This window comes from Lactuca serriola, chromosome 7, assembly GCF_051521515.1.
Source record: "Lactuca serriola cultivar US96UC23 chromosome 7, Lser_US96UC23_V15, whole genome shotgun sequence".
Lineage (NCBI taxonomy): Eukaryota > Viridiplantae > Streptophyta > Magnoliopsida > Asterales > Asteraceae > Lactuca > Lactuca serriola.
The window spans coordinates 62,361,097-62,385,288 of record NC_136414.1 but is presented as its reverse complement, the minus strand read 5'-3'; the positions used below and the strand labels follow the sequence as shown (position 1 = coordinate 62,385,288).

The window sequence follows — 24,192 nt, the reverse complement described above, 5'->3', positions numbered from 1 at the left end:
TCTTTATCTTGTTGTTTGATATATTGATATATTGTATTGTCTAGGTCTTTTTCTAGTTCTGCATCGTCGTAAGGTTAAAAAGAACAGTATTAACTACTATTACTATCATTCTTTATATAAATATAAAACCTAAAAGAGTGTGATAATGAGATAATTGTTCCTAATGAATTCTATTGAACAATAGATAAAAGTATATATACATATTACAACGTGAATCTAAGAGATATACAAGGTAAATAATCATCTATAATAAGGACCTTTATAAACTAATTGTATATATGATTTAATCTCCAATACCACCCCCTCCTTTCTCAAGCGAACTGGTGGCGGACCAATGCGTAGCTGATGAAGAAACTGCTCAAAAAGTGGTTTGGGTAAAGGTTTTGTAAAAATGTCAGCCACTTGAAGCTTAGTAGGAATAAACTTGGTGTGCAATTTTCCAGACAGAACAAGCTCTCAAATAAAGTGATGATCGATGTCGATATGTTTAGCTCTCTTGTGGGCGACCAGATTTTAACTTAAGAAGATGGCACTTAAATTATCACACAGTAAGGTGGGACGCTCTGAAGGCAACGCATTTAAGTCAAACAAGAGATGAGTAATCCAGATAATTTCAGCAGCGGTGTTTGCCATAGCTCGGTATTCAAATTCGCAACTCGATCTAGAGACTGTAGGTTGTTTCTTAGCACTCCAAGAAACGAGATTTCCTCCAAATAATATCGAATATCCGTAAGTGGAATGCCTGGTTTCAATACAGCGTGCCCAATCTGCATCAGAGTAACCAACAAGTAAAGATTTTGGGGGACACGAAAATGTAAGGCCATGATGAAGAGTACCCTTGACATAACGCATAATCCGCTTAACAAGTGCAAAATGTTCAACTGTTAGAGAGTGAAGAAACTGACTTGCTTGATTTACGCCATAAGAAATGTCGGGCCTGGTGATAGTATGATATTGAAGAGCACCAACAAAGGACTGATAGAGACTAGAGTTATGAAAAGGATTATTGTTGGTGGTGAAAACATCATTAGTGGCTAAAGGCATGCCAACAGGTTTGGAGTCAAGGAGACTTGTACGACTTAAGATATCATGAGCATACTTACTTTGACTAAGAAACAAGTCGTCGAATGTGTAGGAAACTTCGAGTCCGAGAAAACAGCTCTATTTGCCTAAGTCTTTAATAGCAAATTCGTTCCTTAAACACGTGATGAAGCGATTAATGGAGGAAGCATCATTACCGGTCAAGATAATGTCGTCAACATAAACAAGTAGATAAAGTAAAGAAGATCCACGATGAAAAATAAAGAGGGATGTATCCGCCTGATTGTACTTAAAACCTTGTGAAACTAAGAAGGAGCTTAAGCGTTGAAACCAAGCTCGAGGAGCTTGATGACGACCATAAAGGGCTTTGTTAAGTCGGCACACATGATAAGGGTAACGTGGGTCAATATAACCAGGAGGTTGTTCCATGTACACAGTCTCACTAAGATTCCCATTTAAGAAAGCATTCTTAACATCAAGTTGATGAAGACTCCAACGACTTGTAACAGCCAAATATAAAACAACACGAACAGTGGTCGCTCTTACTACAGGGCTGAAAGTATGAGAAAAGTCAAAACCCGGAATTTAAGTGAAACCTTGTGCAACAAGTCGAGCTTTATGAAGATCAATGGTACCATCGGCATGATATTTGGTTTTATACACCCACTTAGAGCAAACAAAATTTGCATTGATTGGATACGGAACTAGGGACCAAGTATGATTATTATGTAAAGCGTGAATTTCTTCAATCATAGCATGACGCCAATGATCAAACTTAGCAGCAGATTTATACCATTTGGGTTCTTTAGAGGCAAACAGAGAGCCATGCAATTGCATGGGAGAGGTGGCAAGAAGATCAAAAATATGGTGTGGTTTAACAATACCTATTTTTCCTCGAGTAGCCATAGAATGTGTAGGAACGAGTGTTGGGGATGGAGTAGTTGATGGAGAAGGTTGAACCGACTGAGGAGATGGTAGAGGCGACATAGGCGGGGAGTCTGGTATTACCGGAGCTTCATTTATGGGTATTGGATTAGGTAAGTGATCTTCATGCAAACAGGAAGTACAAGGTTTGCATGGTGTAGAAACCATTTTCCCCGAAACTGATGGAATCGGTGCTGGACTGGTGGCAGTGTGTAAGGGAGGTAAACCATCATTGTAAGAGCTTGAAAATAAAGTCAAAATGTTGGAAGTAGACTTGTTGTTCACAAAGGGAAAGCAATATTCATCAAATTTGGCATGTCTAGTTATGAAGATTCGATTGGTAGTAAGCACTTATACCCTCTGTATTGTGAACAATAGCCAATAAAAATGCACTCAAGGCTTTGGGGTGCAAGTTTATGCTCCGCATAAGGGCGTAGGTAAGGAAAAACTCGACACCTAAAGGGTTTGAAATTGTCATAATTAGGAACAACAACGTACAGAAGTTCAAAAGGGGATTTGTTGTTTAACAATTTAGTGGGGAGACGATTAATGACATATGCAGCGGATGAGAAAGCATTGACCCATCGATCAGCCGGAGCATTGGCACCAAATAACATTGTGAGCCCAGTTTTGGTTAAGTGACAATGTTTTCGTTCAGCACGACCGTTTTGCTGTGGAGTATAAGGGCATGCCATTTGATGGTGAGTTCCATTCTTAAGAAATAAGTTGCGAACACGATTATTTAAAAATTCAGTACCCCCGTCACAATGAAAGATTTTAAGTTTGCGGGAGAATTGAATTTTTGCAAACATTAAAAAAATGACCAATACCTCATAAAAATCGGATGTTCGTTTAAGAGGATAGAACCATGAGAAACAAGAATAATCATCAATAAATTATGCATAGTATCGATATTACTCAACAGAAGTAACAGGAGCCGGTCCCCATAAATCATAATGCACCAAATCAAGAACATGCAAAGACCGTTTAGCATTCAACTGAAAGGGTAATCTATGTTGCTTTGAAAGTTCACAAGATGAACAAATAGTTGGAGTTGGTAAAATAGAAGAAACACGCAAACATCCACGCTTATTAAGCAGAAAAATAATATCATGAGCAACATGCCCAAGTCTTTTATGCCATAAATCAAAAGAAACTCTATTAGAAGAAACCACTGATGCTGCAAAAGCTTGAGAACCCGGATTCAGAATATAAAGACCATCCCTGTGTGTTCCTGTTGCTAGAATCCTTTTGGTGAGTGCATCCTGAATAGCAAAGGAAGACCGAGAAAATAATATATCAACCAAGATATCATTAGTTAATTTGCTTACAGAAAGGACTTTCTTGTTTATATGAGGAACAATGAGAATATCCTGTAGTTTTAGTTGTGGGTTAAGAGATAAGGTGTCAATATGAGATATGGGAAGAACATTACCATTGCCAAATGCCACTTTGTCTTAGCCATGATAAGGAGTAGACGAGTCAAGTCCAGCAGAGGAAGGGGCAATGTGAGTTGTCGCACCAGAATCCACACACCAATCAGGAGTGGAATCGTTGATGTTGCAATCGGCATGGAAGGCCTGGGCTAGATTAGCAGCCGAGTATGAGGATTTCTTAGTATAACTACCCAAGTCTGGACAAGAAGTTGCATAACGACCATCATGTCTGCATAATTGACAGTGAGGTGGTCATCTACCACGACCCCGAGAGGAAGATTTTCCCTGAAAGGTTGATCGTCCAGAAGAGTTGGACCTCCCTCTCCTACGAGAAGAAGCAGCAGTAAAAGCAACGGGGGAGGGAGTAGGTTCATGTAAAGATCACAGAAATAATTCATGGCCCTATGCCTGAGCAACCAGAGCACAAAAAGTGGGTATGGTGGGCAGAGCTCGATGTGCTGTAGAGAAGGTTTCAAATGTTGGTCCCAAGCCACACAAAAACCAGTGGCTTTTGTCATCATCAGGAACAACTTTACCAATTGCATGAAGTTTATCACAAATAGATTTAAATTGCCTAGCATATTCAGCGACAGATAAATTACCCTTTTTAAGATGGCGCAAAGAATCTTTAAGGTTTTGTGATTGCTCCTGGGAATCATGATTGTAAGCTGACTCCAGTGCATTCCATACGTCACGAGGTGAAGAGAGGCCCAAAACCTCTTCCATGGATTCTTCAGATAAGGAGGATTGAAGGATGAAAAGAACTTTTTGATCGAGTTCCACCCAGGCATCATGGGTTGGGTTTGGAGCTGCTTTCCCGTCGAAGAGAATTGTGGATGGCGGAACGGTAGAAGACCCATCGAAATGACACATCCACTTTTGATGAATGAGAAGTGGGGTAATCTGATTTCACCAGAGGAGGTAATTTGATTATGTTAATTTAATGGTGAGCATATAGATGAGAATGTTTAGGGAAAAGGAAGATTCAGAAGAATACATCGTGAGAGAAGGGAAGAAGATGAAGGGCAGAAAGAAGAAAGTGGTGAGGGTTAGGGATGGTTTTAGGGATCGGTATTTAGGTTGATACCATGTGATAATGAGATAATTGTTCCCAATGAATTTTATTGAACAATAGATAAAAGTATATATACAGATTAGAACATGAATCTAGGAGATATACAAGGTAAATAATCATCTGTAATAAGGAACTAAATAAACTAATTATATATATATGATTTAATCTCCAATAAAGAGATCAAACTTTAGAACTTGCAAATTGATATTGATTTCATGATGAAATTAATATGATTTAGAATAGGGGACTATTTGACTAATAAATTTTTTATTGAATATGTAATCAAAAAGTGTGAAAGTAGAATGAAATGCTTATTCTTAAATGTATTCATGTGGTTTTCACTTTATACTACCTAAATAAGTTGTATCACATAGTCGTTTTGCAGCTATTCACTATCTGAAAGTCAAGGTTTGGACCGGTGACAAAAGAAATGCTTCCAAACATTTTGTAAGAATCAATTTTGACATGGCTCTTTTGATTTTTGGATTTTTTTTGTTTAAGAAGTTGATTTTGTATATATATGCAGAATGTAGGTTATTATAGAGGGATACATAAACTTGGACAAAATTGTCCTTTAATGAGAGGTTATTTTCTTGAGGTATGTAATAGTTGTATGGGCATAACAGAGGGCCATAACTGTTTCTACTTCTCGGGGTTCGCAAGTTTAAAGCTAACAATTTAAAAAATTTAAATTGTTTTGTAGATTTTATTTTTTCTTAATTAAACATGAAAATTTGGTAAGGCAAACAATATGATATGCTCGTGTAAGTTGATTTCAGTGTAATTATGCATGAGAAAGCTTTGAATATGATATGCGTTTGGTTTTGTGTATGCTTCTTTTTTTTGTTGACTTGTAATTAAAAAATAAATCTCTAGAGAGCTTTAGGGTGTGTTTGGTTGTAGAAAATTATGTTCATTTTTCTAGAAAACATTTTCCGAAAATAGAGTTAGTTTTCAATAAAAACTTTAGAAACCATGTTTGGTTGAATCATGTGAAGATTTAATTAATATTGATTAGGGATAATGATTTGAAAGGGTAATGGATTTTCGACTTTGTTCACATTTAGTCACTAAATTTTTTTTCATTATTTATTTGCCACTGAACTATTGAAACTGTTCATATTTTACCCTTGAAAGGGATAATGACTAGAAAGGGTAATGGATTTCTCCTTACTTTAATTAATCCATTTGGCGCCGGTTGCGCCTGTATAGGGGCCTGCCTCTGCTTTCTCAGTTGTAGCTCAATCTCCAACTCACACCACCTAGCGGCCTCCTGTAACTCCAGCAGGGTATCACAACGCTGGGTAGCAAAAAACTGTCAGATATCGGTCTTGAGCATGCCTAGATAACGTGTTATCTGAGCCTGCTCAGAATCAAACTTCGGGCAAAACATCGCCCTCTCAGTGAACATGCGGGTGATCTCATGTCACCGTCTCTGTACCCTGTCTCGGATCCAAAAACTCTTGCGACTGACTCTCGCGCTCGACCCGTGGAATGTAGCAAGCATGAAACATCTCCTTGAACTGCTCCCAAGTAACAACAACTCTCTAATCATCCGAATACGACCCAGTCATCAACCCCCACCAGTCCTTTGCCCCGGACCTCAGCAAGTTTAGGGCACATCTAACCTTCTGGTCGACTGGGCATGAGCATGTGAAGAAACATCCCTCCACGTCATACAGCACCTCATGGCTATAATCGGATCATGCGTCCCATCAAATGTCGGGGTCTTCGTGTTATCGAAGACCCGATACTGGAAACCCAACTGGCTCTTCTCCCTGCCGTTGGTACAACTGTTGTAGCTGTTGTGGCAGCCGTCTCAGCAAGGGCTGCATATCTGTCATCAAAATACTCCATCATGGCGATCTTAATAGACCCAAACATCTTCGGTATTTGTGTTATTGTACAGCAACCTCCTCCTACAGGATCTCCCGAATACTGGCATCCATCTCATATGGTCTCATCTAACCAATAGTCTCGAGCACTGCTGGTCCCTCCTGACCGCTCCCTCCTGATCCTGACCCGGATCCAGTCACGAATATCTGTGTAACCACCATGCTGAGAATACATCAAGAAGATATCAGATAATCTGCATAATTAACAGGGAACCAACTCCCAAAAAAAACCCTAGGGGTTGTGACTTCCTTGCTACACGTATGGGTCTTGTGCTTTCAGTAGTATAGGCCCATACTACCTTCCACACCTACACCACCACCAGCACCACCACCACCAGTGCAACCCCCACCGAAACCAAACCCAGCCCCGCCGCCACCACTACCACGAAAATCAGGTCCACCACCTCCACCACCAGCTTCAATAGGAGGCGGTGTAACTGCTCCATCTCCACCGCCTCCTATAAAGAAACCGCGTGTTTTATCAAGGACATCTGTTGTGAAAACTCAACCAACAAAAAGGATGAAGCCTTTACATTGGTTAAAAATAAATAGAGTAGGAAAAGGAAGCTTGTGGGCTGAATCAGAAATTCTGGTGAAGCAGCAAGGTGGTTACTTTTAAGTGCTCAATGTTCCTTTTTGTAAAAGTCCTTTTTGGTTTTAACTTTTGGAGGAGGAAAAGCCAAAAATTGGTTTTAAAAAGTGTTTGTCTTAGCTTTTTTGACTTTTGAATCTAGTTTACCCTTTAAATGGCTAAAAGTCACAAAAAGATATTTTATTGTATGGTATGTGGTAGTTTGGGGGAGCTCACTAAGCTTTGTGCTTACAGTTTTCAGTTTTGGTTTCAGGTACTCAGTTTTCAAAAGAGGAGCTCGGGAAGATTGGAATGCACACACCATTTGTTCAGCCTGGGATGTTTATACTTTGATATACTTTACAGTTGTTATAATATTTTGAGATACATTTCTTATGATATTTATATGAGGTTTATCGACTATGGTTTTTATTATTAAATTAAACGAAATTTTCAGACTGTGTTTTTGGGATGTTTCAAGTTGGTATTAGAGCCTTGGTTTGAGGGATTCGGACACACTTTCGGGTGTGTCTGAACTCAAACTAAGGAAGTGGTATAAAGTTTTCAAGAGAAAAACCATGTTTACAAAAGGATTTTGAGAAAAGAAAACAATTTTAGAAAAAGTATAAAGAAAAGAGTTTTAGAAAAAGCAAAAAGAATTTTGAAAAGAGAAAAGGGTGTGGTGCATGCAATCAGCCGAGCTCAAGTAAGTACTCTCAAATTATCCATACAAGTTCATGTTATGATATGAGTATCAGCTTTATGAGAACTGCATACTAGATTAGGGCTATGTTTGGCGTACTAGCTGAAAAGCTAGTTGTTGGCTGAAAAGCTAGCTGATAGCTGAAAAGCTAACTGTTAAATAAAAAACTAGCTGATAGCTGAAAAGCTAGCTGATAAAAAATAATGTTTGGTAAAACTAGCTGAAAAGCTAGCTGAAAGATATAAAATTACAGAAAAGGACATTTAAAAATTGTTTTCCTATAATTAATTAAGGGGTATATTTGGAAAATTCTAAAAAAGATCCTAAAAAGCTAGTCTAAGTAGCTTTTTAAAAAGCTAGCTTAAAAGCTACTTTTTGGCTTGCCAAACATGACAACATAAAAAAGCTCGAAAAATAAGCTAGCTTACCAGCTAGTTGTGGCGCGCCAAACATAGCTTAAGACTAAGGATATAAGAAGGATGCCTTATGTGCCTATTGTATATGTATCAGCTTTATGAGAACTACATGCTAGTTTAGGGCTAAGGATCTAGGAAGGATGCCTTATGTGCCTGTTATATGTGTACCAACTTATTGAGAAATGCATGCTAGTACAGATTAGTCAGTATGATAGGCAGAGTAGTATATGCTTGTTTATGTGTACTCAACGCCCAAATGTTGCTTGCTTTGTGCTTTTAGGAGTTCTAGTTGTCTTTCACTAACTAGTAAACAAATATGTTAAGCTACATATTGCAAGGACTAAATAATTTCAGAAGGTTAGGTCTAGCTCTATTTCGCAGCTCTTGTTTGAGTCCAACTGTTGTAGGGTAGGATCTCTCATTCGAAGAATTATCTAGTCTGAGTAATATGTAATAGTATTCGCGAGCTAGTTAGGGGAATAAAGCAGTGACTTCTTATGCAACTGATGGCGGAGAGTGGGTTGGTTATTACCCTAGGGCAAGCCTAGGATGAGATTAGCAAGAGATTAGCAGTAGTAGTAGAAGGGACTTGGTGGAGTCGAGGCAGTACTTGAGGAAAGTACGGATAGATGTGGAAGGTAGTATGGGCACGTAGTATTGAAAGCAGAGGATCCGTACTCGAATCAAAGAAGGCTGAGATAAGACCAGGGAACTTGTAGTGTGTGAGATCCCTCGAGTTTTAATGAGTATTGTGATGTTAGTGATGATATATTACCGAGTATAGTGACGCTACATGGTAGACCAGATGGTAGTTCTGGTGACGACCAGGGATCAGGCTCAGACTCTGGAGCCGGGCAGGTTGATGATCAGATTAGGGAGTTCATTCCATCTAAGATTATGTGCAGTATCATTAACCAGACTCCTTTGATCTCCATTATGATCAAGGAGGGCATTATAGAGATTTGTGACGAGAAACCGAGTGCATTCTGCACCGAGATAGCAGTCATGATAGGGACGCGTACATTGATGTTTCAGGAGTTCAAAGCTTGTGAATATTCAGATTGTCATAGGGGTTAGGGACCCCATTGTTAGCAGCAGATGGTTAGCAGATGTCGCCAACACTTTTGTGCCATACATTGTCTCGAAAGGAGACAAGATCTGACTTACTTCCTGTCTCCTGAGGGATAGAGCACGAGATTGATAGGAAGAGGTTGGTAGTGAGTTGAGTGATGATGTGGTTGATGTTGTGTCATGGGCTGAATTTTAGACCAAATTCTGGGCAGAGTGTGCCTAGGCGATTGAGGCGCAGTAGTTGGCGAAAGAGTCGTTAGATCTCCACCAGACGACTGAGACTGTGGCAAAGATCACTGCCAATTCTCGGGAAAGAGCTTATATGGTGCCACAATATGCATCAGATGAGGAAATATAGAAGGTATGTTATCAGAACATACTATAGAATGACAGCAGGGAGATTGTGAGTATCTCGGGGTGCAAGACCCCGAATGATATGACTTCTAGAGCTCGAGAGCGAGATATGGACTTGGAGCACATTGGTAAGAGGGAATCAAATCAGTTGCTTATATTGAGGGGTCTCGGGAGGGGACCCTAGATTTTGGATCAGCTTTTGAGAGACCAACAAGGATAGATTCAATACAACACTTGCGAGAAACTGCACAAGGGAGCCTTTCGTTCCAAGGGTTTGAGTAAGTGTAACCGTTAGTTATCCTCGGTTTGTGTCTGAATTATATTTTCAAGAGATGTCATATGCCAATTGCATACCGAGAAGCATTAGTGAATAGTGATAGAGCAATCCCCCAAATTATGGGATTGGGAGAGTACAGCGTCATCTTGATTTATTCCAAGATTGAGGGGCAGCACGAGAAGCGTCTGAGGGAGGTGCTAGAGACTTTGAGGAGGGTGAGAATTTTTGCAAGGTTCTACAAATATGAGTTCTGGTTGCGTGGGGTGCAATTCCTTGGGCACCCTGTCAACCGGAAGGGTGTACTAGTCGATTCGGCCAAGATAGAGGTCGTGATGCAGTGGGAGATTCTAAGGTCTCCAACTGAGATTCGGAGCTTACTCGGTCTAGCGGGTTATCACCGAAAATTTATGCGGGTTCTTGGAGGAGGTGTGATATTTTGGATTAGCTAGTATAGAATCACTAGCAATGGTAAGCGTGGTTTTCAGTAGATTGGGCATAGAATGGTAAGAAGGATTGAGAGTCCTTCCAGTATTGTGTGATGTAAGACGTTAGTTGAATTAAAGTGGGGGAGAATCATCCAAGGATTTAGAAGTAGGAGCAGTTTTGAAACTGGGATAAGTTTCGCATCCTTTTTAGGAAGGAAGACAGCCCAAGCGACTGTATGGTTTGTGGATAGTGTGAGATGGAAGTTCGGAAAAACTTGCCAATAAGGAGATAGCGTTCCCGTAATGTTGCCAGCAAGCCTTAGGGAATCAGGTTGGGGATTTCAGCAGGACATGAGTTCAGTTGAGTGCAGGTCAAGCACGTGTGCGATCTAGACAGTGTTAGAGTGTTGTAAGTCTGCGGATGTAGCCGTAGCATTCACTAGCAGCCAAATAGCGTTAGAGTGTTGTAAGTATGCTGGAGTAGCCGTAACATTCACTAGCATCCGGATAGTGATAGAGTGTAGTAAGTCTGCGGGTGTAGCCGTAGCATTCACTAGGTTGATAGGAAGCGGAAAGAACAGTAGTACCCACCAGTTCGGGTGTAGCAGTGAGGATATGGAAATCCATAGATTGGATTTCGCAATTTCCCAGATGGCTTAGATCTAGTTGATCCGGTGATGAGATTGTAGAAGCTTCACTACAGAGACGAGAGCAAGGAAGCAGTGGACTGCTTAAGGCCATTTATGACATAAGGCTACCAATGGTCATTTAGCAATCACTTTAGCCTGGGGTTTGGTGACATTAGGATTTGACGCATGAAACCAATTAGTTAGATCAGAAGGCCGTTAGGGCCACAGTGACAAGATAACTAGTAGCAGCTAGTTCCAGAGAAGGATTTCGTTTAGAAGCTGTGTAAGTCGATTAAGTAGGGAGTCCTTTGGATCCGCAGTCGGGCTGGAACCCGGTATTTCAGATGATTGATGAACAATTTGAGACCAGGGAGGGCTCGGTAGCTTTTGGAAGGCAACCAGGGCGCAACATACTGCTTCAGACAGTTTAGTGTTTCAGGAATTTCAATGCTTCGGACAGTGCAACGTCTCAAGCAGTAATGGTATTTTTTGGATTTCATGTATGGTTAGAGTCACAGATAGCTTGGGTTATGCTAAGTCACTTAAAGTGGGATTATATGAGTTTTGGCTACGTATAAGTGAATCGCAAGGATAAGGGAGTCTGTGATTATGTTCTTCTAGTGGGAGCCTTGAGTTATCAGAAGATGAATAGGCAGCTGAGAGACTAGTGGACTGGATTCAACAATAAAGATTCAGTATGGGAGGTGTGTTAGAGGGTCAAATCATCCCGAGGCTACAAATTTCAGAGTGAGTAATGTGATCGTGATGCAAGAAATTAGCTTATCTTCGAGTTCTAGAACCCTGCGAGGGATAATTTTGGTTGCCCCGGGGAAAGCTATGGTGTGCCCAGGATTGTGGTCATGTTACTAGAGTGGTTGGGCGTGTAAGGTATGATAAGGAATGATTTCGAGGACAAAATCTAATTTAAGTGGGGTAGAGTTGTAACACCCTGTTTATAAAATAAATAAATAAATGTATAAAAGCCCTAAAAGCAAGAATAATTGAGCAAGGCATTAGTTTCGAGGAGTTAAAAGTAATAATTATAGAAGTTGAGGGTTAAAATGTAGTTCACATATTAGTTTCTAAAGAATGCTGGAAGTTGAGAGTGATTTGGTAAATTTTGGATTTAATTTGAATTAAAATCATGAAGGCAGGGGCTAAAGTGTAAGTGTTGGATTCAATTTGAGAATAAATTATGGAGGAGGGGCTGCTTAGTAATATTTGGGCTTATTTTGAAAAGAATTTTAGGAGTCGGGGTCTAAAGGGTAATTAATGGAGAAAAATTGAAAGGAATAAGAGAAGGGGGCTGGAAGTGTATATTATGGGAAGTTTGAAAGTAACCGGGTATATAAACCCGTCACTTTTCGGGAACCCTAACCCTAGGAGCCCTTAGCAGCCGCAAACCCACCTTATATTCCCTTCACCGATCGCCACCTTCCCTTTCTTTATCTCTGGAGCCGTCGCCATGCCACTTCTGATCAACGACGAAGACAAGGACCACCGACATCCACTCTTTAGTTCAACTGCCACCATTGTCCGTTGTTCCGACCGTTCAGGGGTCCGTCTCCGCCATTCCTTTGCCGTCAAAACGCCACAACAGCTTCATTGTCGGAGCCGTCGCGTGCCTCGGAGGATTGCCAAGGCCACCGAAAACGATTCAGCGTGGTGTTTCTGATATTATCGGACATTCCTCTTCCTTCTTCTTCTTCTGGTTCGTGGTTGGGTGGCTACCTCAGCCTACGACCGCCGTTGTAGCGCTGTGGAGCCGCAGCATTGCCGTCAAGCGCCGCCATTCCCGTGACTCTTGGCTGTTGATGTTGTCGTGAACAAAGATCGAGAAGGGGCCATCTTCGATCGTTGCTACTACCGTTCGCTGCAAACCCTATCCGCCACCTCTGCCGCCTTCCCATGTCATTGTGCCGTTGTTGTTGTCGGACCTCCGTGAGCCCCCGCGAGGTGGGTGGCTGTGTTGCTATTCCGGGTAAAGGGCATAGTTTGTGTTTTATTGTGGTGTGTGTAGCTGTATTTCCTTCATTAGAATGTTTTTGTCTAGCCGAAAAATCAAGATCAGCCCCCACCACCACCGTGAGGTGGTGGCTGCCGCCACAAGTCACCGCTGGCCACCACTAGGGTGGCTATGTGTGTTCATCCTGGGATGTTTATACTTTGATATACTTGACAGTTGTTATAATATTTTTATATGAGGTTTATCGACTATGGTTTTTATTATTAAATTAAACAAAATTTTCAGACTGTGTTTTTTGGGATGTTGCACCATGCATAACATCAAGAGGCTTAAACACTCAAACAAGGCTTATTAAGGGACTTGGAACATGAAGGGAGCCTATATCTAGATAAAGCTTGAAACTTTAAGCCCAAGGTGGCCATAAAATGTCCAGATCTGAAGTTATAACTTCATGACATGCTCAAACCAAGAACAAACCCAAAAATAAGCCAAAAATGACAATAAACTTCCAAAGAAGTGACCTAAGCAATAGATGGGCAAGTTTTCGACTTTTCACCTCAAAAGAGTAGCTAAACTCAAGAAGATTTTGGATCTAAACCTCCCCTTTAAAGCTATGCACCACCAAATTCAAGCTTCTCAAGAGAACACCAAGGAAACACTCTTTAAGCTCACACACACTCAAAAATGGAAGATAAAACATGAGGCTAGGGTTTCTAGGCAAAGGGGGAGATTAGGGAGGCCAACAATGAGACTTAAGACCTTTAAATAGGGTGCAAACACCCTAAAAATTAGGGTTTCATATTCAGCCACCAACTCGTCGATTTTTCTTCTCCAACTCGTCGAGTTGTTCCAAAAAGATTCACGGCCAATAGAATTTCAACACGTCGAGTTGAGGCCATCAACTTGATGATTTCCAATGAAAATTTTCCTTTTAAAATAAAATTATCATACTTGGGAATCAGGATGTTACAGCCTTACCCAGATGTTAAATCAGTTTCTTCTTCAAACAATCGACTTATCACCGAGGAGCTAGATTATGACATTCCCGTTATACAGAATGAATTTGATCATATGTTTCTTGCATTAATAAACAAGCAACGTAACATTTTCCTTAACATCATGAGTGTTGTTAAAGAAAATAAAGGAAGTGTCTTCTTCGTTTATGGTTATGGTGGAGCGGGTAAAACTTTTCTATGGAAGACAATATCTGCAACAGTTAGATCTGATGGTTATATTGTTTTAAATGTTGCTTCGAGCGGTATTGCTTCGTTATTATTGCTCGGTGGTAGAACAACACACTCTCGATTTATACTTCCATTTGAACTTATAGAGTATTTTGTTTGTAAAATAAATCTAGATGGTGAGTTGGCTAGCTTATTAAGAAAAACCTCATTGATAATTTGGCATGAAGCACCAATGGTCCATAAGCATGCATTTGAAGCTTTAGATTGAACTTTGAATGATGTATTAAGGTGTGGAAATTCTAGCATCTCAAATATTCCGTTTGGAGGGAAAGTTATTGTCTTTAGAGGAGATTTCAGACAGATTCTACATGTTGTTATGGGTGACAGTAGACAGAACATTGTTAATGTTTCTTCGAGTTCTTCATATTTATGGCAACATTGCAAAGTCCATATATTAACAAAAAACATAAGGCTAACTGTTGGAAGGGATCAATATGATATAGAAAAAATAAGAAATTTTGCAAATTGGCTATTGGATATAGGAGAAGGAAAACTTAGTGGTTCGAACGATGGTGAAACGATTATCGATATTCCGGATGATATTCTCATTATTAATCCAGATGATCCTATAAGTTCATTAATTGAGTTTGTATATCCTTCAATTTTGGAGAAGTATAGTAGTACAAAATATTTCCAAGAAAGAGCGATACTTGCTCCAAAGAATGAAGTTGTTCAGGAAATAAACGATCATTTGCTTAAGAAGTTTCCAAAAGATGAGGTTGAATATTTAAGTTCAGATAGCACCTGTGAGTCCGAATTTTTCCATGATCAGTTTGATGCAAATTTATACTCTCCTGATGTATTAAATGGTCTCAAAGTATCCAGTCTACCAAATCATAAGTTAGTTTTAAAAATTGGTGTTCCAGTAATGTTACTGAGAAATATTGATCAGAAAAACAGCTTATATAATGACACAAGACTACAGGTGATATCATTGGGCAAACGTGTTATTGAGGCACATATAATATCTGGAACCAATATTGGAAACCAGACTTTTATTCCAAAAATATCTTTAAGTCCATCAGAAAAAGATTTTCATTCAAATTCACAAGAAGACAGTTTCCTTTGGTCATATGTTTTGCAATGACTATTAATAAGAGTCAAGGATAATCGTTATCGAATGTTGGTTTGTTTCTCAAAGGTCCAATTTTTTCACATGGGCAATTATATGTTGCCTTATCTAGTCTAGAGTTCAAAGCAGAGAGTGATTAAAATTATTAATTTTTAGATAAAGATGGTATACCACAAATAAAACTTCCAATGTTGTTTATAAAGAAGTTTTTCGTAATTTATAACCAACTTTTTTGTATCATCTTTTAGTCATTTTTAGCAAATCACACTTCATCCTTCATATTAATTAATTTATTTATAATTATGTATTGTATTTTTTTTATATTAATTTCACTATATCGATGTTCTGATGTTTTGTTTGTTTTGTATCAAATCAATTTTGATGTTTTTTTTTTCATTACTCAAACGTATGTTGCATTGTATAAAGTCATGATTTTTATTGAGAGAGTAAGTTATAATAACAAAAGTGGTGTTTTAGCCAACAAACATTTTTACTTCCCACTCGCTTCCTTGTGGTTGACTCATCATCTCCGTATGTTCATGAAGATCATGCACCAAAAGGAAGAGTTTTAAAAATCTTTATTTGTAATTAAATCTTACCGTTTAGTGTGTAATTAAATACTTACAAATCATAAAGTTATTAAAAAATACAATATTACAATTCATAGGTTTTCTAAATTAATGAAAGATTATTTTATTACATAATTAAATTTTAAATTCTATTTAAAATTAACCGGTTCCATGGATTTTAACATGGTACGTGTTCGGTAAAACTAGCTGGTAGCGGGTAGTCAGTAGCGTTTAATTTTGGAGCGTTTTGTTGAAAACAATTATATCTAGCTTTTGATTTTTTTGTTTTTTTTTCTTTTTACCAACGTTTTCTTAAAAAACAAGCCTAATCCTTTGTCTCTCTCAAACTGTGCGCACATAGTATATATACAAACGGTTCTTCATTACAAAGACCCTAATAGCAAGGTAGATCGGAGGCTTCTCCACCGGCGATCCCTAGATTTGATTTCGTTAGAACCCTGCAATGTCATCTTCTCAACCCACCGAAGGGTAATTTCCACTGATTTCATGTTTTTTTATACATTATTGGTAGGCGAGGAAAAGCGAGAGGTTCTACTGTTTCGTTCGTGTATTAATTTAATTCTTTCTGTTGATAATGATGTAGCGATGGTGTTTACATGCGACAGAGTAAAGGAGCTCCGTTTAAGTTTTTAGTTCCGCTGATCTATGCTCCTGTTCTTCCTCTCAGTAAGTTTATACAATATATTATCGACGTTTCTGGTTAGTTTAATTCAATTGTTCCTGGGTGTACTTATAGTTCGATTGTAATATTTCTGCATGGATTGTGCATTTTCAATTCCAATTTTTTGGGTTTCTAAACACTGAATTTCGATAAATTGTAGTGGATTTGTTGCAAATTGAAGATCGACATGATTCTAATCATGGTATCTGTGAAGCTTAAACTTTCTGTTAAGACACAATTGATAAAACCAAAACTGCTTCTTTTTATAACTCAAAACTTGGATTACAAACAATGCTTATCAGCTTTTCTTAATCAGACTAATCCTGGCCGATACATAGCTTTTATTTATAGAGATCCTAATCCTTGCTCACCAAGGAAACTTGACCCTTACTCTAACTCCTAGTATCCTACTCGAACTAGGTTTCCTTATTGCCCCTTATACAACAACTTGTGCATAAGGGTATATTCGGAAATTACACAATACTTTCATGGTGTTGTATTATGTCTGACATCAATTGCCTCATCCTGTTATAGTGTTATTCCAAAAGGAAACGATTTAGCAAAATATTGGATGCGATTGTGAAGTTTGTGTTGATTTATCTAATTTCTCCATGGCTGTTGTTTAATCAAATTGTGATTCTTTTTTTCTGTTCAGTTCGACTTACATTGAGACACAAGCCAATTTTGAGGGATCGATTGTTCACAGCAGTTTTGGTTGGGGCTGTTGCTCATGGAACTTATTTGGTGTATCCTTTTCTCTTCTTTTCTTTACACTGTTAAACCTGCTTTTGAGTTAAATTAGTTTATCTTCTTCAACTTATTGGCATGTAGTTTTTTTTCTTGACAAACATGTTCAGATCAGATCTTTATGACAGTGAGAGTAAATGAATCAGCAGATCATTTCACATGAAGCTTTCATGGGTGTGGATCGAATGCAGTATGATGCTCTGGTATTAGATTGCATGTTTCTCATTCATTTTTGTTGGATTTTATTGGTAATTAGTTTAAAACAGAATAAGAACCCGGAAAAACAGAATATTATGAAACTTTAGGGATGACAACTCAATATTCCAACTGTTTTTGATGATTACTCTTCTATCTTATATTTTTGTTGTATGATTCTAATGAAGGGGATGTGTTTTATCTTTTACTCATAATAGCAACATAGTTACATTTCCTTACCCATAATAACAAACTACTTACATTTAGCAATATGTGACATGAAAATTTGTGAAATGTAATTTATCTTTTTTATTTTTACATAAATAACAAAGTACTTTCATTTTTATAGGCTGTTAGGATGTGTATGTTACAAACGAGATAACTAGATTGCATTGGAGGGCATTTACGTCTTTTGTACAAACGATATATTAAGAGTGTGTCCTTGTCCCACTTTGTTCTACCTTTTTGGATGAGATAAAAGGTTGCAATTATTGTCCTGTAGACATCATTTCCGGTCTCAATGCATGTCAAATGCAGTACATGTCATCATGGTCCCTCATGTCCAATGTAACAAATGGTGCCTCATTTTTAGGATTTAAAAACAATTAGGTGAAAAATAAGGTAAGACAGAATCAGTGTAGAAGCAAGGGCTTCCAAATACATGAGGGTTGTTAATGGTTGACAATTATGCCCAAATATAGTAGAAGAGTTATCTTAGTAAGGATTTTCATCGAACAGTTGGTGTGCACAAGATGATTCTTCTTTTAGTGAACTACATAACCACATTAAACCCTAATTTTTTAACTTGGTCATTTCTTCGGTTTCTTGCCATTATCATTTCTCAGAGCATCCATAGTAAGGGAGCTTTTTCATGAAATTCTTGAAAACTCTTTTTATTTCAGGAAAAACAGAGTTTTTTCATTTTGTTTTTTTGTGAGATGCTTGTATAAGTTGTCTATTTACAATTTGTTGAAAATCTATGAAACCTACAGAATCATTGAAAAAGTTCATTGCAAGAGCAAGTTTGAAAAGGCTCCCCTAACAGGTTTTTCAATTTTCATTAGTTTTTTTGGGAGAAAAAACTCATAAAAAAAACATTACAAAAAACTCATATTATTTGTTGATGCTCTCACGGTATCTGATTGCTTCTTTTAAACTATTATAGGGAATATGCTTAAGGAGGCCATAAAATTTCTGAAAAACAAAAAAATTAAAAAAAAAAATTCAAGAGACCTAACTATAAAATGCCCAAATATTTTACCCACATATTTTTCACCAAATTCCGTCATTCTTCTTAGGTACTTGATTGAGCCATACTATGAAGGTGTTTTGGATAATTTTTTCAGCGCTAAAGTTCTTTTATAAAAAAGATTTTTTTTAAAATGACTTTTTCAAAATAAGTTGTTTAAAAAATGTTTGGATGGGCAAAAGACAAAAATTACTTTTAAAGACACAAAAGTCACGAATTGTGACTTTTGTAATCAATCTTTTTTCCCTTACCCAAAAGTTGTTTTAAAAAAAACTTCTCAACTAAACATTTTTTTGACTTTTTGGAAAAGTAAAAAATCCAAAAGTTATTTTTAAAGCAATCCCAAACACCTTTTATTTACTCCTCCAATCCTCATTGAGTATTATGGTTTAAGTCTAAATATTATACTAAGAACCTAGTTCCCTTAAACTTATGCTTTCATACAAATTGAAAGATCCCTCGAATAAGCTATTTAAAAATAGTTTAATAAATTTCATTTTAATGTTAAAATGTTCAAATTAGCAACAAGGTCCCAAAATTTTAAGTGTTTAACTAGTTAAACAAGATACTAAGTGTTTATAGTGAATTACTTTACAAATCAATGTCTTCTAAAAGTCCAAACTTCTTCTACCTTATGTCTTCCTCGACTATTCTAATCTGAATACATGTTAAAATACATAAGCTCGACTTAGGAAGTCTAGTGAGCATTCATGGAGTCAACTCTTAAAGGTATTGGATAAAGTCAACAATCCAAACCTAAACCCCTTAAGGCATTTTTAAAACATCAAAAGATTGGAATCAATCGTAACTCCCTTCTTTCAACTCGATCGAGTAGAATTTGCCTTATGATTTCATTCCATCGAGTGGAAGGACATACCTATATCTAGGGCTATAAACGAACTTAACGTTCAGCGAACTGTTCGGCGGGAAGTTCGTTTATGTTCATTTATTTAATAAATAAACAAACATGAACATCGTTTAATGAAACGAACGAACATGAACAATTGTCTCGTGCGTTCGATTATGTTCGTGTATATTGTTCGTTTACGTTCGTTTATATAAGTTTCTTTTATGTTCATATATGCATAATTGTTTTTGATTACTTTACTATATTATATGTTCATTTATGTTCATATAGGTTCAATTATGTTTGTTTATCTTTGTTCATTTATGTTTGTTTAGCATGTTCACGAACATAAATGAACGAACATAAACAATGTATTTGTTAAACGAACGAACATAAACAAAAAAACTCGTTCGTGTTTATTTATTTGTTCGGCTAACTTAAACGAACGAACATGAACAAGCCCCCGTTCGTGTTCGTTCGGTTCTTTTACATCCCTGATTGATCATTCGACTTAGATCATCTATTAAGCTTCCAAAACTTGTCCAAATCAATTCTAACTCCCTTCCTTAGGCATGACAATCGTGTCGTGTTCGGGTTGACGTGTCGCGGGTTGGCAGGTTGGCGGGTCAAAATATGTCAACCCAAACACGACCCATTTAAATATACAGGTCACGGGTTTGCGGATTTGTAACATAAACTCATATATGACCCGCGAACCCATTTATTTATACGGGTTCACAGGTTGGCGGGCTCATAAGTTAGATTTGGGTTCTGTGTCAGATTCCATAAATAGAATTAACAATTAAACATGAATACATTCTTGATAGTTGATGCAAACATATCTGAATTTTAGACACTTAACTACTTAAGTTTTAAAGTCTTAAACATCAAAATGAAAATTAAAAACATTCATAGAAACATGTTCAAGCTAAACATTAATACAAACATAGATAATTGAAGTGCTAAAGTAATAGCCATAATTCCCATTTTTTCTCTAAAAAAACAAAGTTAATTCTCCAACATCATTTTCTTCTTTATGATAAACTTCAACCTTCAAGTAGAAACAATAGCCAAAGTTAAAACACATACAAGTAAAATTATAAAAATGTATAGTTGTTATACAGTCATTGGGCTATGGCCGATATGCGATTTGAGTTAGGGCAAAAATTGGGAAAATCAAATGGTTACAGAATACAAACTTACGGGTTAGTGAGTTAAGACCTTAGGAGTCACATTTAAAAATATATATTTTTTTAATTAAAAATATAAACGGTTTGACAGGTCAACCCGTTTATTTTTTGAGAAACCCATATATGACCCGTTTAATAAACGTGTTGGCGGGTTGAAAAACTCAACTTACCCGTTTATTTTGTGTCGTGTCGAGAATTGTCAGCCCTACCCTTCCTTCAACTCCTAGTAACCGTGGATGATTACTAGCATTTGAATACTTGTTTTAAACACTAATTAACATCTTAACATCATCATTAATCCAAGAGTAAATTACTGAAATCGTTCCTATGGTTTTGTCAAAATTACATGTTTGGTCCCTAACTTTTTTGTTTGCACTTGGTTCGTCCTTATGGTTTGATTTTGTTGCGTTTTTCGTCCATTGCATACATAAAGTTGGGGACCAAAGATGCAATTTTGGCCAAACCATATGGACGAAAAACGCAACAAAATCAAACTATAGGGATGATCCGAGTGCAAAAAAAGGTTAGGGATCAAACGTGCAATTTTGACCAGACCATAGGGACGATTTTAGTAATTTACTCTTAATCCAATGATTTACAAGTTATGAATGAAGATCCAATTGATTTAGATCAACATTAACAAAAAGGGAGTTCGTAAGCTTCATTTCAAAGAGTTGATCATCAATAATTGAAAGTAGGTGCCAAAGTTGTGAATATAAATGATATTTCCAAACTAGAATTTTGAAATGAATTGATAAACCAACTAATCAAGCGAGTTCATATACAAATCTAGAACTCCAAACTTAGCTCAAAATCATTCAATTTACTAAATAGAAGTTGTTAGCTTCATTATTTGGATTGATCAACTTAATTTGAGAATATAAAACATAATTGTAAGCCAGCTAAGATGTCAATTTCGTTTTTCCAAAGCTTTAAATAAAAATTTCACTAACATAGGGTTTATGAGCTTCAAAACAAACTTATAATTTGAACTTAAGCAACATTAAATGATGTTGATAGATTAATAAACAAATGATTAAATCTGAATTAGGATTTCATTTTAATGCCTAATCATCATGGCATTTCAAAGCCGAAAATAATTAAAACCATAGAACACTAAAGTGGAGAATATAGATGAAGATTATTACCTTCCTAAGCTCGTTTTAGTGATTAAAGCACCAAACTCTTAAAGATCACTTCAACTGATCTACAATCCTCCTTCAACTCTCAAAAACGTATCCCAAAGTCTCTCTTCCAAGCTGTAGATCGATCCAAGCGAAGATAGTTGAGAGGTTTCAGTGTTTAATTCAAACGTTTGCAATTTTGGCAACTTTGGTCCCTCAGTTTCCAATTTCTCCCATTTAACTCTAAATTGTCCCAAACTTATCTACTAGCTTTTATGTTACTAAATCAACCCTATCCAATTTATTTCTTAACAATATTAATCTTTTTTTTTTAGATTAAGTGAGTTAAATAAGAGTTGAACATGAGTTTTTCTTACTTTTAACCTAGTCAACTCCAAATTTCTTACACTTTGACTCAATATTTATATTTTATCAATTAAAATTATTAGATTTATTTTATTAATAATTCTTTTTAGAGTAAATTACTGAAATGGTCCTTATGGTTTGGTCAAAATTACACATTTGATCCCTAACATTTTTTTTGCACTCGGATCGTCCATGTGGTTTGATTTTGTTGCGTTTTTTTGTCATTTACATACATAAAGTTAGGGATCAAACGTGTAATTTTGACCAAACGATAGGGACAAAAAACGCAACAAAATCAAACCACAGGGACGATCCGAATACAAAAAAAAAATTAAGGACCAAACATGCAATTTTGACCAAACTATAGAGACGATTTCAGTAATTTACTCTTCTTTTTATTATCTTATTTATTTAAATTGTTTTAAGTTGCTTTTAAAAATTGGGTGCTATAATATTTATGTCCTTACCTATTCCCTAGTGTTGGGATGTGCATCTTGATAAGATAGTTTGTTACGATGGTATAGTGGACTCATTACCCTATTGCACATCACAAGGATGATGTTTGGGATGGGCATGCTCATTGCACATATATCATTGAACAACCAACACGTATCAATAATTTTATATACAACAATGACATTTTATACCAAGTAACCTTTTTCCAAAAACTATGAGGTCTCTAGAAAAATTACAAAATAAACTTATGTATAAATAAATTGATTTAGGATAAAACCTGTTTTAGAAAAAAACGAAGGATTAACGATTATAATTTATAATGCTTATAATATAAGAAAGTGATGATATGTGAAGAAAATAACCATGCTCGTGAATATAAAAAGTGATATAACATAAAGTTGAAAAAAAAATGAATTTTTTCCATGCGTGGCGAAATATTAACCAGTTCCATGTGACGACCAAAATGTCATAATCTGTTATAACAAAAATACTAACAAATTTGGTCTTTAATTCAAAGGTTAATTTGTAAGAATTGTCAGCAAATATTATTTCAAAATTAAAATTTAGTCGTAATGAAAATATTTGATTTTTATGAAGGAATACGGAGTATTACCTACGATAATTTTATCCAATTTCGTTATCATTCTTTAGGAAAGATCATGAACGGCAAAAGAATAACAGGAAAATTAAATCATAATTATATCTGATTTATGAAAAAGTGATAGAATTTAATATCGTTCTCAAATTTACTCAAAAAAATCTAGCTTTAAGGTTTACGTTAGTCGCTAATAATTGAAAATGTCCAGTTTGCCTCCATGTGTCAAAATTGATATGCATTTGGAAATAAGTATATTGTATTGATAGATCAATAGATCCATGAAGATACGCCACTTGTTTGGTTGTTGTACTAATAGAAAAATAATATCGAGAATATCTCTTGAAGCCACATTTTTATTGAGTAAAATCCGAGAATTACAATTCTACGAAGAACAGAGATGTCGAAAAGTCTTGTAGGATCTCGGTCCTATGGAGGCCCGAGAATGTTAACACCCGTTTTAATTAATTTTGGGGTAGGGGCAGGGGCGAGCAGTCTAATGAAGAACGGGGGAATTTTATGGGCATGAGCGTGTACTCCCCGTCTCGTTTGCCCCCGTTGACATCTCTAATGAAGAAACCCTAAAAAGATTTAGACTAATTTGAATTTTAAATTAGATAAGTTAAAATCTTTGACTCATAATTTTTAAATAGACTTTTTTTTAGAAATTAATTTTATAAAAAAAACTTATATATTGGGTTTCCTTTCGGATTAAACTTTAATTTATTATTTGTTTTTTCTAAATCTTTGATTCCTAATTTGTAAATAGTTTTTTTTTATAAATTAATTTTATAAAAAAGCCTTACATCTTGGGGTTTTTTCCGGATTAAACCTCAACTTATAATTTTCCATAAAAAAACATTGCGTATTTTCATTTTTTTTCTTTATTGTAACGCCCCGTTCCTAAGTGTACTTAATTGTGAGTCCCCGGAATTTAAGAGGAAAAGTATATGGGTCATCTTGTGGGAAAAGTGGAAGATGAGGGCCAAATATGAAATTTGGGGACTCGCCAGTACACCCAACGTAAGCTGGGATTACGCCCAGCGTAAAGGCGTAAGTGGACGCGGTGCAAG

General features: G+C 36.7%; 2 protein-coding genes and 1 long non-coding RNA gene across 3 annotated transcripts; 2 read left to right on the top strand and 1 right to left on the bottom strand.

The window, feature by feature from the left end:
* Positions 1 to 13,746: 13,746 nt before the first annotated feature.
* Positions 13,747 to 15,114, top strand: LOC145064034 (uncharacterized). Its single transcript, XM_079011564.1, has 3 exons — positions 13,747 to 14,143; positions 14,256 to 14,399; positions 14,510 to 15,114. Exons 1-3 carry the CDS (start codon positions 13,747 to 13,749, stop codon positions 15,112 to 15,114), a joined length of 1,146 nt encoding a protein of 381 aa, XP_078867690.1.
* Positions 15,115 to 15,998: 884 nt separating this feature from the next.
* On the top strand, positions 15,999 to 17,500 carry LOC145060934 (SH3/FCH domain protein). Its single transcript, XM_079008268.1, has 4 exons — positions 15,999 to 16,157; positions 16,273 to 16,355; positions 17,006 to 17,096; positions 17,208 to 17,500. The coding sequence occupies exons 1-4, from the start codon at positions 16,132 to 16,134 to the stop codon at positions 17,236 to 17,238; spliced, it is 231 nt and encodes a 76-aa protein (XP_078864394.1). The 5' UTR covers positions 15,999 to 16,131; the 3' UTR covers positions 17,239 to 17,500.
* Positions 17,501 to 20,213: 2,713 nt separating this feature from the next.
* Positions 20,214 to 21,834, bottom strand: LOC145062754 (uncharacterized). The gene is made up of 3 exons (XR_013687704.1): positions 21,727 to 21,834; positions 20,749 to 20,848; positions 20,214 to 20,439 (listed from the first exon to the last, which is right to left on the bottom strand). It is a non-coding gene; the product is annotated as an uncharacterized LOC145062754 (long non-coding RNA).
* Positions 21,835 to 24,192: the final 2,358 nt, after the last annotated feature.

Bases quoted from the DNA above. Each gene is read 5' to 3' on its own strand.
- LOC145060934 (XM_079008268.1), top strand. From the start codon at position 16,132: ATGTCATCTTCTCAACCCACCGAAGG. The intron at 16,356-17,005 runs GTAAGTTTATAC...TTTTCTGTTCAG, and splicing joins TGCTCCTGTTCTTCCTCTCA to TTCGACTTACATTGAGACAC. The intron at 17,097-17,207 runs GTATCCTTTTCT...AAACATGTTCAG, and splicing joins GCTCATGGAACTTATTTGGT to ATCAGATCTTTATGACAGTG.
- LOC145064034 (XM_079011564.1), top strand. From the start codon at position 13,747: ATGTTACAGCCTTACCCAGATGTTAAATCAGTTTCTTCTTCAAACAAT. The intron at 14,144-14,255 runs GTGAGTTGGCTA...TGATGTATTAAG, and splicing joins TTGTAAAATAAATCTAGATG to GTGTGGAAATTCTAGCATCT. The intron at 14,400-14,509 runs GCAACATTGCAA...TATTGGATATAG, and splicing joins TCGAGTTCTTCATATTTATG to GAGAAGGAAAACTTAGTGGT.